Raw genomic sequence first — 15598 nt, 5'->3', positions numbered from 1 at the left:
TTGTTAGATTCCTAATCCCCACCCCAGAAAGTCTAATGAACTTGATCCCTACGAATTACTAATTCTTCTTAAAAACTTTTCTATGCTTTTGACACCATAGAGATAAAAGGAGCAGATAGGGACTAAAACTCAATACATTCACTCTTGCTACTTGTCACCGACTTATTTCTGGTGTGAAGAAAGATAATGCAAACTGGTGACAGATATTATGAATTAGGTTTATATTGTGTTTACTGTTCCTCTTTGGTTTACAGTCTTGGTGTTTAAAATTATTTTGCCTTTTAAACTCCTAGAGAATCTCATGAAAGGCACAGATCCTCAGAAAACATCACATCACATATGAGTTAACACATGAATTCAGAAGCTTCTTATACTCACTGAGGTTGATTAATAGACCTCACTTATAGGCGGTTTTTACCCATGTTACAAAGTGATATAGAATTACCTGTGGACTTTAACCATCTATGGTAAACCAATGCAATGACAAGTCATCAGCATCATAATTTTAGGGGAAAATGCATGCACGCATATATGAAACAAATTAAGCTTACCTACAAAAGTGTCTGCCAGAATGATGGATTGTGACGATAAGGCTGCTCGGAAACCCTTACTTTCAGAAGGAATAATAGTTGACTGGCATACAAATGCTCCTACTAGATTTGTGTAATCATCTGACCCTGCCAGCATTTCCTTTACTGTGAAGTCGGTTATATTGTTGGTACAGAGAGCCATCTTCTTCCCCTAGGAGGACGAAGTCATAAAGAGGTTTTATTGAAGGTCATGGTCTGACCTGGACTCAGCTATCTAGTGACTCTCATAGGGCAGTTGTTCCCTCCTCACCACTATTCTGATTTGATCTGGTGTGGGGCCAAGGCACCAGGATTTTCTAAAAGCTCTTGAGGCAATGCCAATGTGTAACCAGGGTTGGGGGTCACTGATGTTTTAATGCGTGCACTAGTTCAAGGTTGCCCCGCTCCTCCAAGCACAAGCATCACTGCGCTGGATGAAAGCCATCTAACTTAAGGAAATAAAAGTCTCTGATGAAATCTTCCATTTGTAGGACAAAAATGCATATGAAAGAGACCAGAAAACTGCTGATGAAGGTTTTAATGCCAAGGAAAATGCTTGCTCTTCCTTCTCCTGCATAGGCCTAGACATGGCAAAAAGGTAATGTGAAGGCTGATGAAGAAAGCACAAAAGCCCTAATGTAGCAAAGTCTTAGGATGCGTCTAAATTCTAGTTAGTCATTACACATGTCTTTGTTCACCTACTCTTAGATTCAGTGATGTGTATCTGCTCTCAACGACACGGTAAGTTGAAGGGAATATAGGGGTTTACTTTTCTAATCATTTGTAGGGTAGTTGGAAGACACAATTTATAAAAATTTTAAGAGTTTAAATACAGGATGTTGAAATATACAATAGTCCCACTGCAAATGACTATAGCATGCTCTTTAATTTCTATTAGGTCGGTGCAAAAGTAATTGTGGTTTAAAAGGTTAAAAATAACTGCAAAAACTGCAATTACTTTTGTACCAACCTAATACTAAGAAATGTATAAAGGAAAATAGAAACACTATTTGATTGGTCTTAGATGTGGAGTGTGCACAGATGGGTATAACGAAAAGAATACAGATTTTTCTTTTTAATGCAGCTGGCAATCCTAACCTATGAAATTTTCTCTCTCCACTAAGCCTTTTCACCCAACACAGGTGCAACATATGTTTACTATGCATAAAATAACTTGTTGAAGCCAGAAGGAGAGAAACAATGGAAAAGATCAGAAAGAAAGTACTGAATAAAGAAAAAAGGAAAACAACAGTAAAAGGAAAGGAACAAGAATATAAAGGAAAGAAAGGGAAAGAAGAAGACAGAAGAGAAAAACAGAGAAGATGGAAGAAAGACAGTGGTAATATAGGAATAAGAGTGAAAAGTGTGATATATAATAGAATTAATATTTCTCACTGTTTGACACAGTATTTAACATAACAGGCATCTAACATATATTTACTTATTGAGTGAACAATCAAGTGAATGTGTTAGATCACCCCATCTAAAATCAGAACAAGATGAATGTCATAACCTGTAAATTGAATAGCTCTTTTTATTTTAAAACTTCTGTGGCCATCAGATCTCTTTTTATCTCTTTTGTCAAAGTTTGGCACAGCATGTCATAATAAAGACCATTGGAGATATAAGGTTTAATATGGAAAGAGATATGGAGGGAAGATCTTATTATATTTTCACCTTTGCTAATGGTGACTATATATACTCATGTCCCAACCCCAACCTTGTATGCCCATAAAAATATTGGACATCTAGTCCTGTGACTCTCCCCATTACCAGTATCAATTAAGGTTTTGTTTCTTACCACAGAAAATAAAATCCCATTATTCATTGGTAGTACCAACTGACACTTGTCCCCTGCTTACCACCTTTTCATTTTTTGACAAACTTCCTCTTAGAAGTTTTTCTCTTCTTCAAATGGACAACAAAAACAATAGTAAAACATTCTCAAACCGTAACTGCCTGTCTAAAAGAGTAGGTGGGATTGACTGACAAGTCTGACCCACTTTTACAAAACTGAAAGATCGTCAAAGCACTTACACCATAGCTCCAAGCTTTGGGATTCAAAAGACGGGATGAATGCTTAGATGGACTGAGAACTAGACAAGGTTGCCCCTGGTGAAAGAAAGCATGCTAGGAGGCAACAGAGGATTTACACAACAAAGCTCAGTTTCTGACATGTGTTTATTAGTTTCCATAGAGATTTTACTGGGCCATCAACAAAGAAAATATCAACTCAATCAAAGCTGAAATGCAGTTCCATCTCACCTTGACAGCCATAACTCACCTCGTGCCCACATAAACTAATATTGAAGAAATGGAAGTATTTTGTGCCTTTGGAGGTAAAGCTGGGGCCATTCATTAACGAGCCCACGCTGCTAAGGTTGCTGAAGTCATAGTGCAAACTCTGATTTTCTTTCTCGTGGTAGAAAAAGCAGTCACTATAGCAAACCGAGTGGTCCTTTGATTAAAGATTAAGGAATGTAAAAACAATAACAACATAGCAGGAAAGAAAAAGAAAGTATTAGCTGCTACATAAAATGTTTTTCAAAAATGTTTCTAGGTTTAAAATCTATTTCAGTAATTTTATCTTAGTTCTAATGTATTTTACCATACTAATACAGAGACTTTCTAAATGCTAACTAGATTTTCTTAGGCAAAGGTTAGAAGATGCGAAAGTTTTTAAAATAAGAATAGTTATTCCAAGGTTGGTTCCTTATACAAACGTATTTTTAATAAATAGCCAAAAGTCCCTGTTATGTTCATTTAAATATACTGTAAGACTACTTTCTTCTTCACCCATAACATAGCATCAAACTTTGCCCTTAAAATGGTATAAGATACACTTGCTGCTCTACACAGACGCCTACAGCCAACCTATAGAGGTCGTTTACTTGCTCGGTCTTAACAGAATCACAAGAAATCAGTTTTAATATTTTTGGAAAGCATTCTTATTTGGGTGTTGAAGAAGTCATTTATAACTATGACTACGAACCTCATAGCTCCTGGAGAAACGTTTAAGGGAACTTTTGAGTTCCTCTACTAAAATGTGCTTTCCTGGGGATGAGATCCAGACTCACCTGAGTGCTTCTACTCCCAGGCCCACATGGAACACAAGCCTCTATGCCATAGACCTGATGTATGGACAGGTAGGTGTCAGGTGGGCACTCCTTGCACTGGTTGGTTTCTTTCTCAATGTAGTGGCCTGGGGGGCAGGGGACACACGATGAGCCCGACTGTTCAGACCCAAGGGCACAGGCACGGCACGAGGACGCCACCCCATCAACTGCATTAGTGGCAGTGACAGAATAAATCTTCACCACGTCATTGATGAACCGTCTATTCTAAAAAGAGAGCAGAAAGCAATGACTTCTGCTTTGGGGCTGACTTGCATAAACCAGATTGCTTTATGTTGATATCACCGAAAGAAGCCGAGTGTTACAGCCGTAGAGTGTAACATTGACAGTGGATTAATATTATACCTTTTGGGTTCTTTTTTTCCTTAAAAACCTTAAATCTTAACACTAGAAACTAATTTCCACAGAAGTGGAGTTCTAGCAGATTTGCCATAATCACCATGAGATATGTCATAATTGGTACAAACTCAGGCATATTTATAGACTTTATATCTGGAAGAATTGGTATGGTTTAATAGAGAAGCAACTTTATCTCCCATCATGGATTTATTCAAATATAAGCCCAAATCTCATGCTACAATAGGATGTTGACCGTGTGGCAGGTGGAAGCCCTGGATAGCCTTGGAAGACCAGGACTCTGGTCCTCCCCCAACACTAACTGTAACGCTGATGCAATCATACCACTTCTTTGGGCCTTCGTCACTCTCTCTAGTACCTTCTCTAACCAATATTCTCTGGTTTCTACTGAAAAGATATAGAATGGAGAGCAAGAATCTGGATCTTCCTATACTTTACCTTCTTGAGACACTGGGTCCATTAAGGTCCAGTTCTCATCAAGTGGTGGGCATCACGCTATCAGTATAGAGCAGCCTTACGCTGGACTGCTTAACGCTCTTGGGGGCAAAGACAAAAGGAAGGCAAGGAAGCATTCCACTGCATGTTCCTGCCCCACTGATGGTAATCGGAACACTGGTCAATCACAATTGGAAGGAAGTAAAATCTGGGGAATGGGTTCCCCAGTGAAAGCCTGAAGAGAAAAGAGAAAATGCTGTACATTTGCCACTACAGCTTTCAGGCTATTTCTGCACTGATGGTTTACCTTGTTCTCACCTTGAGAAGGTCACAGCTATGGAGACCCACGAAAATAACAGTCCTGCTACTATTGAAATATACAGTGGAATTTACTTAGGGGAGGATTAAGATCTATTTTAGCAGGAAAAGTAAAAGAGAGTAAATAATTTTGTGTTACTCTGATCATGTGTCTATACACACTCTCCCAATTATAAAAGGAGACATTACCGTAATGAAATAATAAACCAACATCAGTGAATGGTTTCTGGACAAATGTCAGATCATTCAGATGAAGAGGAAGAAAGTCACCAGCCTTTGCAGAGTCTCAAAAAGCTTTAAAAGTAAGTTTCAAAATAACTACAAAATTAGATTTTCTTTCTCTTAAGCTATCAGAGCTATACTTGTTCAGAACAATTCAAAGATACACTGTGTTATTCCATTTCATACAATCTTGCTCTCAAAAAACAAACTCCCCCTAAAATACCATTTTTGTACCAACCAACTCCATAACCGAAAGCTGGATTCCACATTAGTAAAAAGCTGTCCTTCCTCCAGGAGATTTCAGTGATCATTTTGCATGAATCTCCAATGGGGGCATCATTTCTGTGTTTAAAAAATAAAAGTGCCTAGAACTTACATCTTGACCCTGGTTCGTTCTCTGGAATGCCCATGTAAATGTAAAGGTTGCATTCTTGAAGATGATGTGGGTGTAAGCTTGTTTTTCTTTGGTTCCACCCCAAGATTCCACCACGTTGGTACTTCTACTATTAATATCCTAAAATACAGTAGAAAAAAGATATACAAAAAAGCACAAACTCAGTATTAATAGACGTGTGTATATATTACAAAAATGTGTTTGTATTTACTAACAACCCTATAGGGTTAATAAATATTTATCTGCTGAGCATGTAACCCTACAACTCTCATAACGACCCTTCAAGTCTATACAAGCACTCACTAGCTTAGTAATTACAATATATCAACCACATTGTTAATATAACCTGAAAGAGGTCTCAAATCATAGCTTGTTTAAGGGTGGGGTGTGTGTGTGTGTGTGTGTGTGTGTGGTCTAGCTCTAGCTTAGGAAATATACTTAGGGAAACATTATTCCTCACACTAAACTTCTCCCAGTAAACTTCTAGGATTCTCATAAAATGGAAAGGCTTTCCATTTTTATCTTTTGCCTTGAGAGATTCTGATAGGCAGCTTATGCACAGAAATTCTAAGTTCTCCCTGATTTATACTTGCAGCTTGCAGGCATACCCAATTGCAGATAATAAGAATGTTAGTTCATGTTCATGAAATATTCTATATTTGAATTCCAATGGGATGAATTTGTGTAATATTTTATTTCTGATTTCCTTAGCTTAATTCAATATTTAGAATATCACATCAATGTGTGACATTCAAACTCATATGCTGTCATTAACATGGTCAGAAAGCAAATATAATAAATCAACCAAATACTGTAATACACATCTAATTTATTTGAAATGTAAACCAAGATTAACCCTGAATTTTCTATTAGTCAAACCTACAGAAACCCTAATAGATGACTTAAGAATTTTGGGTGGGCTTCTGTTAGTTATCTGTGATGTTGACAATATGGTAGCATGAGCTTAAGACATGTCTCTTTCTTTGTATGATATAAACATAGAAGTTAAACATGTTATAAAGTAATCAAATATGCTATAAAAATATGTGTCTTGAGTTCACTCCATAGATAAGCATAACAGAATGTACCTGTCATACATTATAGAATTCCCCACATTACCCAACAACCAAATCATCAGACATGCCACTTTTTGGAAGGCCTAAGACCAGGAAGAGAAATGATGTCCTTATCTCAACATGCATAAATAAATTCACACTTAAAAGACAACACTAAGCTTAGAAATCTAACTTTGAAAGCCATTTTTTCACTTACCACCATAAAGTAGAGAACACAGTCAGCAGAACAGATGGTCTCAAAGACAAATGTTATTCTTCCCAGTTCAGAACCCATAGCTCCAGTCATAGATGTTGGTGGTCTATTTGAGAGATTAAAATTACAATATTTGTGAAATGTTCTAAAAAACAATCTGGAACTAAATTGCTACTTTTTTTGTTAAGCTGAAAGCCATGCTTTTCTCTTTCTCTAATCTATTGCTCCCCCCAACCCAATTCCTTCCTCACTTAATCTCCGCATGGCCATACTCTTAGTTCTAATACAGAGCCTACATAACCATGTTAATATGCTTGAGTGTCCTAGTATAAATGGTGCCACACATCTTAAAGCAAGAAAAAGATACCTACTGGGAAATTTCAATATGGAGGACTAAAGCAAACTAGAATTTTAAAATGTGTAACATACTAATTGACAGGTAGACCTAAGAGAAAAATAAATATATATACCACAAGATACTACTGCAAGTAACTTGACCTAAGAATTCTTCATTAAGCATCCAAGAATCATAATCATTATTACATTTGGATAGACTATTGTCAAAAACTTTCAGCTTCATCTAAGTAATATAAAATTAATAGTTACAGTTTCTCAATCACTGATTCTACAGATATTCTTAAATATAATACATTATCTTACTTATTACTTGCTAAGTACATCACAATATCAACCTATTTCATAAAGGCAGTCCTACTTCATCTATTTCTATAGGGAAACAGGCATGAGGATTCTTACAGAAAGGAATCAGAATTGGTTTTCCTTACTTAAATCCTGGGATTTGCATGTTTAAGATCAGGTAATCATTATCAGAACCTCCAGCCCCACTTTGGATATGATCTCCAGCCACCTCCCAACCTGAAAATGATAAAGGTCATATTTATTAATAAAAAATTCCACTAATGATTTCTAGCAATCTTTTTAAATAAGGGGAAAAAAATGAAAAAAGACCATTAGTGCTTATGTTCAAAGTTAGAAATACTCCAAAAGTATTCCCTATTTCTAAATTGCAGTTGAAAATTGCACATAAAGGTAGACTCCTAGATACAAGGGCGCCATATGATTCCCCAAATAATGTATATTTTTGCATAAAAGTTGTTTAATGTGAAAATTAATAACAGTTTTCTCACTGAGGCATGATTATCTTTTTTTTAACTAAAACAGATGGTCTTTATCCAGTGGAAAATCTTAGTTTCCAGGTAACCAATGGGAAATAGAAACTTCAAATTACTTAATGAAGAAGATTTGAGGTCTGGAGTGCTTTCTTACAGTTTCCTGTATTGTTGTTCCCTAATTTAACCCCTGTTCTGCATTCATTCACTTATTCATTCATTCAGTGGCATTCATTGAGTGCTAAGAACCATGATACATATTAGGAATAGAAAGACAAAACTGGGCCCACCCTCATTGAGGAATCAGAAGAATATGACAGAGATGAACTCTTGCCAACAGTGTGGGGTGATAGAGAAATGTGTAGGAGATGGGAGGTCTGTGCTCTGCACAGAAACTATCAACACACCATAGACTGAAATGACCACAATAAAATGAGGAAAGGAGAAGCATCCCCCTCACAGCATCAAGTAAGGTTATTAATTAATGGCACAGACCTACCACTCACACTTCCATCTCTAAAAGACAATGTCAACATCTGCTATTGCAATAGGTATAAGACAGAAACTGAGGAAGGGATTAATATCAGTGTTAGATTCATGATTTGGCAATTTGTGAAATGTTATAAACAGCAGTTTGTAGAAAAGCAATGTGTTGAATTCACATAAATCAAGCTAGTCCTCAAAATAATATGCACTCATCTACTTTCTTATGAGAGAAATGCCAATTCATTGTTCTACTGCCTAAAGGTTCATGTGGGTAGACAGAGAGACAAGCAGGAATCAACTCTTAATGTTAAGAGCTGAACAGCTAGAAAACAGTCGGATCCAGTAGGGCGCAAGGCCCTTAACGGCGGTGTAAGTAATGTAAAGGCATTTACGTTTAGAGAGACTACAAACTTGGGGTTGGGATCAGAGGAAGAGGAATGTTCCCACATGGAGAGCATCTATGCCAAGAAACGGAGGACTTAACAAAAGTTTTCCTATGGTCCCTTCCTAGTGTTCAAAAACATCAAGAGGAGAGACAGATCAGCAGAGAAGGCCAAAGAAAAGAAAGTAGTGCATGGATGGTAAGAAGCTAAGTTTAGAGAAGACTGAAACCTTGCAAGAGGAAACAAACATTTCTCATGTTTTGAACATTGCCTATTGTTAAAGGTTGACTTGTGCCCCCCCCCCAAAAAAAAAAAAAAAAGATATGAAGTCCTAACCCCCAGGACCTGTGCATGAACTTTGTTATTTGGAAGTAGAAGCTTTGCAGATACAACCAAGTTAAAGTGAGGTCTTTAGGGTGAATCTTCATCCAATATGACTGGTGTCCTTACAAGGAGAGGGAAATTTGGACACACACACAGGTAGAACACCATGTGAAGACACAAAGACACATTGACACAAGATAAGATGGCCATGCGAAGATGGAGGCAGAGATTGGAGTTATGCTCCCACAGGCCCAGGAATGCCCAGAGCTACAAGAAGTTAGAAGCAAGAAAGGATCTTCCCCCTAGAGGCTTCAGAAGGAACAGGACCCTGTCAACACCTTGATTTCTAACTTTGTGCATAATTTCTTTCTTTACCTCACATTTTTTATTTGGTATAAATTCACAGAAGTAGAATTATTGGGTTGAAGAATGGGTACATTCAAAATTCTTGAAACCTGCCAAACCTTCCATATGGCTGTCATTTTTAATAACTGCATAATATTTCATCCAATTAGCATGGTGTAACTTTTGTAAACATTATCCTGTTGCTGGATATTTACATTATTTCCATGTTTGTTATTATAGATAATGTTCAATGAACAGCTTCATAAATAAATGGTAACTTGTCTTCAACTTTGAATTCCTCGTAGGCAAAATTCCAGTTCATGAAGATTTACTTCTACATACCTGTTCCGCCATTGTGTGAAACCCAAACTGAGAATACAGCAATCTCAAGGTACTCCAAGTCAAACAGATATAGTGGCCGAAGCACATCCACCTTCACTCCATGACCACGACTACCTCATGAGACAGGCTGCGCTGGGCCTCTTTCTTTGACCCCCATTCCTTTGAGTGCTGCTCCCCTCAAGGTTGGTTACTGAACCTCCCATTCACAAAAATATACATCACCTTTTCTCTTTTTATTTTACACATTATTGTTTGCTATTTCAACATCACATACTAATAGTACATATATGTATACTTTTCAAATTCATAATTGAACATTTTGGAAAATTGTTCAATTTAAATTATTACTTCTAAGTGAATGAGTAAGCAAGTGGGTAAACCAAGCATCATTATGAAACTTAGATTAAGACTGCCTGATGGCTCAGGCAGTTAGAGCTCCATGCTCCTAACTCCGATGGCTGTCGGTTCGATTCCCACATGGGCCAGTGGGCTCTCAACTACAAGGTTGACAGTTCAATTCCTTGAGTCCCACAAGGGATGGTGGGTTCCATCCCCTGCAACTGAGATTGAACAGGGCACCTTGAGCTGAGCTGCCACTGAGCTCCCGGATGGCTCAATTGGTTGGAGTGCATTCTCTCAACCGTAAGGTTGCCGGTTTGACTCGCACACGGGATGGTGGGCTGCACCCCCTGCAACTAGCAATGGCAACTGGACCTGGAGCTGAGCTGTGCCCCCCCCACAACTAAGACTGAAAGGACAACAACTTGAAGCTGAACGGCACCCTTCACAACTAAGATTGAAAGGACAACAACTTGACTTGGAAAAAAGTCCTGGAAGTACACACTGTTCCCCAATAAAATCTTAAAAGAAAAGAAAAAAAAAAAAGAGTAAATTCTCTAAAAATTTCAATGAAAGTTTCAGGTAATCTTTACTAGTAAATGAATGCATGTGCTCACACACGTACTGATGTTTTCATAGAGTCATTCAAATCTTATTTTTCCAATGCTTCAACTTCCTCAACCTAGAATTCAATCATAGGATCTTTTTAGAACATAAACCATCATGGTCAGATAATAACTATTATATATTTTTTTCTTTTCCCTTAGGATAAATTCCTACAAGTGGAATTACTGGTCAATAAAGAAGAACATTTCATAATGTTCAATATAAATTGAGGTTTTTTTCCACACATCTGTTTAACCAACATTATTCAAGGACCAATTATTTGTCAATCCCCACACTCATGTGTATACCTCATTTCCTACATCCGAAGCCTATTTATTTTGGATAGGTACTGATTTAAAACAGATGCAGTTAAAAAGCATTTTTTTTTACAATGATCAAATACAATATTGAAAACAGTGACCTGATTAAAAAAATGCTAAGTTTATGAAAGTAAACGATGTATTTTGATGTAAAACCCTAGTATTTATAACAGCTATTTCTAGAGTCAAGTTTAAAATATATACATAGATATTCTCATTCAGTCAAGCAACAAATATTTCAGAATAACTAACTGCTAGGCTCTCTAAGAATTTAAAATGTAAGAACAAATAGAATTTAGCAACCGTCCTATAGAACTCTGCCATGTTTCCAAGTTTTCAGTAAGTGGGATGCATCAATATTTTATAATCAGGGTCACAGACTTCATAGGCAAAGAAAGGTAGAGATGATTTAACCCCTCCTCATGTCTCAGTGCAGAACCAGACTAAACCAACCCAGGGACAAATGCTGTCACACTGCTCTTCAAAAGCAAACAACATAGGTTTCCTTACTTCCCGTGGTACTTTTTTCTGGTATTTATAACCTTAAATGGTGGTCCTCGATATGTACTTCAAAACTAACTCCAAAAAATGCAAAATAGTTTACATTCTTATAAGAAAGTCATCTGGCTGTAACACCACATTTATTATTTTTATGTGAGGGCTGAAAAACGGGCAAATAGACAAATAAGATTAAAGTTCCTCTTACTCATATTTAGTATGTTTTTAGAGAGCTGAGTCTGAGAGTCTGCTGCCAAAATACATCATGTAGGTTGATTCTGAACTCACCATTCATTGCATCACACTTTGAATTTCCAACATTGAAGCAGGAAGTTTTCATGTTTCTAGGAAGGACATTCCACCATTTATATTCAAACCCAAGTGCAGGCTCCGTTCCCGCTGGACATGGTCTACATTCTACAGGGGACAAGTGGGAAGAACAATTACAATTAAACTGCATCTGGACACCTTCCACTTGCTTTGCTCCAAGCACTACTAATCTTTACTTAGCAAGAGGGAAATGGGAAGGAGAGATACTGAGCCACCAAGTCCCTTAAGAATTAATAACTTTTCCAAAAGCAGCCTGGAAAGAAAAATAATTTTGGATATATTATACACATGTATATATACTTTTTTGAACTTTTATAAGAGTTTACCTCAGCCAAACTGACCAAATATGCCAGGGAGCAAGATCTCAAATGCTCCTGGGAAAAACAGTTTTGCTGTTTCCTTTCACAAACCCCAAACAAGCAGCAGTTGGCCTTGGTGTGCCCCATATCTCTTTCCGAGAAGTCCCAAGCCTGGCATTAGTGGCAGGCAGCCTCAGTTCGCAACTTAGCCTCTCCCAGGCATCTCTAAGCCCAGCACAATTGAAAACCATCTGCAGATCACTTTGTAACTCATACCAAGTGGCTCTGGGAAGGTACAGGCTGAGACTGAACTTGGCCTGCACCAGGGCCTCTCCCAGGAGACTCCAGGGCAGACACATCCAGTGGCCCCCTTCAGACCCTGTGAGAGCACCACCCAATCACCTCCACAAATGAAAAACGCAAAGGACAGACTAGGCAGGTACCAGAGCCCTGCTTAAGCAAATCCTGCTCCACAGGGTCAGCCCCTGCACAACAGCTCTTCCACTGTAGTCAGAGCCAGTCCTCACAACCAATCAGCCAGAGGGTCAATCCCTCCTATTGATTTGCAAACAGCAATCAAAGTTCAGCTACAATGGGAGGGCACAAACAACCCACACAAGGGACACACCTGGAGCAACCGGCTCAGATGATCAGGGAAACTGTGCCACTGGGCTCCACAGGACATCTACTACATAAGGCCACTCTACAAAGCCCGGGGACACAGAAGCTCTACCTAATACATAGAAGCAAAAACAGGAGACAGCTAAAATGGGGAGACAAAGAAACATGGCCCAAATGAAAGAACAGAACAAAGCTCCAGAAAAAGAACTAAACAAAATGGAGACAAGCAATCTACCAGATGCAGAGTTCAAAACAGTGGTTATAAGGATGCTCAGTGATCTCAGGGAGAACTTAAACAAAGAGATAGGAAACATAAAAATGGAGATAGAAAACATAAAAAAAAAAAAAAAACAGTCAGAAGTGAAGAATACAATAACTAAAATAAAGAATACATGAAAGAGAATCAACAGTAGATTAGATTAAGTAGAGGATAGAATCAGTGGTTTGAAAGACAAGGTAGCAGAAAACACCCAATCAGAACAGCAAAAAGAAAAAAGAATCCAAAAAATGAGGATTGTTTAAGGAGCCTCTAGGACAACGTCAAGTGTACCAACATTTGCATCACAGGGGTACCAGAAGAAAAGAGCAAGCAAGAAATTAAAAATCTATTTGAACAAATAATGAAGGAAAACTCCCCTAACCTGCTGAATGAAATAGACATACAAGCCCCGGAAGAGCAGGGAGTCCCAAACAAAATGAACCTAAACAAACACAGATCAAGCCACATCATAATAAAAATGCCAAAGGTTAAAGACAAAGAAACAGTCTTAAAAGCAGCAAGAGAAAAGCATTTATTACTAAAGAGGGCCCATAAGACAGTCACCCAATTTCTCAAAAGACACTGCAGGCCAGAAGGGATTGGCAGGAAATATTCAAAGTAATGAAAAGGAAGGACCTAAAACCAAGATTACTCTACCCAGAAAAGCTATCATTTAGAATCAAAGGACAGATAAAGAGCTTCCCAGACAAGAAAAAGCTAAAACAGTTCATCACCACCAAACCAGTACTACAAGAAGTGTTAAAGGGATTTCTTTAAAAAGAAGAAGAGGTAAAAAAAAAAAATATGAATAATACAATGGCAATAACTATATATCAATAATTAATTTTCATGTAAATGGATTGAATGCTCCAATCAAAAGACATAAGGTGGCTGAATGGATAAGAAAACAAGACTCTTACATATGCTGCCTACAAAAAACTTCAGATTGAAAGACACTCACAGATTGAAAGTAAGAGAAGGAAAAGATATTTCATGAAAACAGAAACAAACAAGAACAACCACAAAAAAAGCTGAGGTAGCAATACTTATACCAGACAAAATAGACTGTAAAAGGCTATAACAAGAAACAAGGGCCCAGTAATCTCCCTTCTGGGTGTTTATACAAAGAAACCCAAAACACTACTTTGTATGGACATGAGCATCCATATGTTCATTGCAGCATTGTTTACAATAGCAAAGCTATGGAAGCAGCCTGGGTCTTTGTCAATGAATGAATGAAAAAAGAAGAGGTGGTATGTATGTACAATGCAATGTTACTCAGTCATAAAAAAGAATGAAATCTTGCCATCTGCAACAACGTGGATAGACTTAGAAGGTATTGTGCTAAGTGGAGTAAGTTAGACAGAAAAAGACAAATGCCATATGATTTCATTTACAGTGTTTTCCCTAAAATAAGCCCTAGCTGGACCATCAGCTCTAATGCGTCTTTTGGAGCAAAAATTAATATAAGACCGGGTCTTATATTATAAAACACCTGGTATTATATTATATTATATTTTATATTACATTATGTTATTTTATGTTATATTATATTATACCCTGTCTTATATCATATAAGACTGGGTCTTATATTGATTTTTACTCCAAAAGACGCATTAGAGCTGATGGTCTGGCTATGTCTTATTTTCGGGGAAACACGGTATATGTGGAATCTAAAAAACAAAAGAAATGAACAAAGAAAACAGAAACAAACTCATAGATACCGAGAACAATTTTAGGGTTGCCAGATGGGAGGGAGGTTAGGGTTATTGGTGTAAAAGTTGAAGGGCTTAAGAGGTACAAATCAGTAGTTACAAAATAGTCATGGGGATGTAAAGTACAGCATAAGGAATATAGTCAATAATATTGTAATAACTATGTATGGTGTCAGATGGGTACTAGAATTATCAGGGTGATCACTTTCTAAGGTATATAAATGTCTATTCACTATGTTGTACACCTGAAACTAAGATAATATTGTATGTCAACTACAATAATAAAATAAAAACATTATTTAAAAAGATTTAAATACTGTAGATAAATCACGCTATTGGTGGCCTGCAGGATTTGGATTCAAACCCAAGTAAATTTGACTCTTCAGTTCTTTTTATGTTATCTCTTAGAGACTTTAGATATTCAGTATATGGCGTAGCTGATTCAAGTAAGGCACCTTCATCTAAAATGTATGTAATCTTTGTCCATCAAAATTAAAACAAATTCTGTAACCACTTTCTATATTTATTTGGTAAGTACTATAATTTTTCCAACTTTACACTTTGAAACAAGTTACTTAGGGACTATTTTAAATTGCCATATGATCAATATGAGCAATTTTTGCTCTTATGGCAGCACAAAATGTGATTTATTATTCCAGAGCTGAATTAGAAGATGTTATATTTTAGGTTTACATCAATATATTTGTACACATACACTGGAAAAGGAGTGCTTATCCTTAATCACTTAATATGGTGGAATTTTCTTATCACTACCCAAAGGCAGAGTAATCTCATGAAGAGTGTGTCACACAGAACGCCATTAAAAATCCATTCTTATGATATATTAAATAAGCCATTGCCGTCTCATGATGCCATTATCTTATCTCTCAACTTTGTTTCCAT

The 15598-nt window shown here is 37.2% G+C and overlaps 1 protein-coding gene across 1 annotated transcript in view; it reads right to left on the bottom strand.

Moving 5' to 3' along the window:
* Positions 1 to 15598, bottom strand: part of ELAPOR2 (endosome-lysosome associated apoptosis and autophagy regulator family member 2) — a 168315-nt gene that overhangs the window by 26980 nt on the left and 125737 nt on the right. Inside the window, exons 10-16 of the mRNA XM_019749771.3 lie at positions 11760 to 11888; positions 7484 to 7574; positions 6702 to 6804; positions 5412 to 5549; positions 3647 to 3910; positions 2854 to 3027; positions 552 to 741 (exon numbers count right to left, since the gene is read on the bottom strand). Coding sequence (XP_019605330.2) covers positions 552 to 741; positions 2854 to 3027; positions 3647 to 3910; positions 5412 to 5549; positions 6702 to 6804; positions 7484 to 7574; positions 11760 to 11888 — 1089 coding nt within the window. The remainder of the gene's footprint in view (positions 1 to 551; positions 742 to 2853; positions 3028 to 3646; positions 3911 to 5411; positions 5550 to 6701; positions 6805 to 7483; positions 7575 to 11759; positions 11889 to 15598) is intronic.

Source organism: Rhinolophus sinicus, chromosome 4 (genome assembly GCF_057876585.1).
Source record: "Rhinolophus sinicus isolate RSI-liver-muscle chromosome 4, RSI-T2T, whole genome shotgun sequence".
Taxonomy (NCBI): domain Eukaryota; kingdom Metazoa; phylum Chordata; class Mammalia; order Chiroptera; family Rhinolophidae; genus Rhinolophus; species Rhinolophus sinicus.
This window is presented reverse-complemented; position numbering and strand designations above follow the sequence as displayed.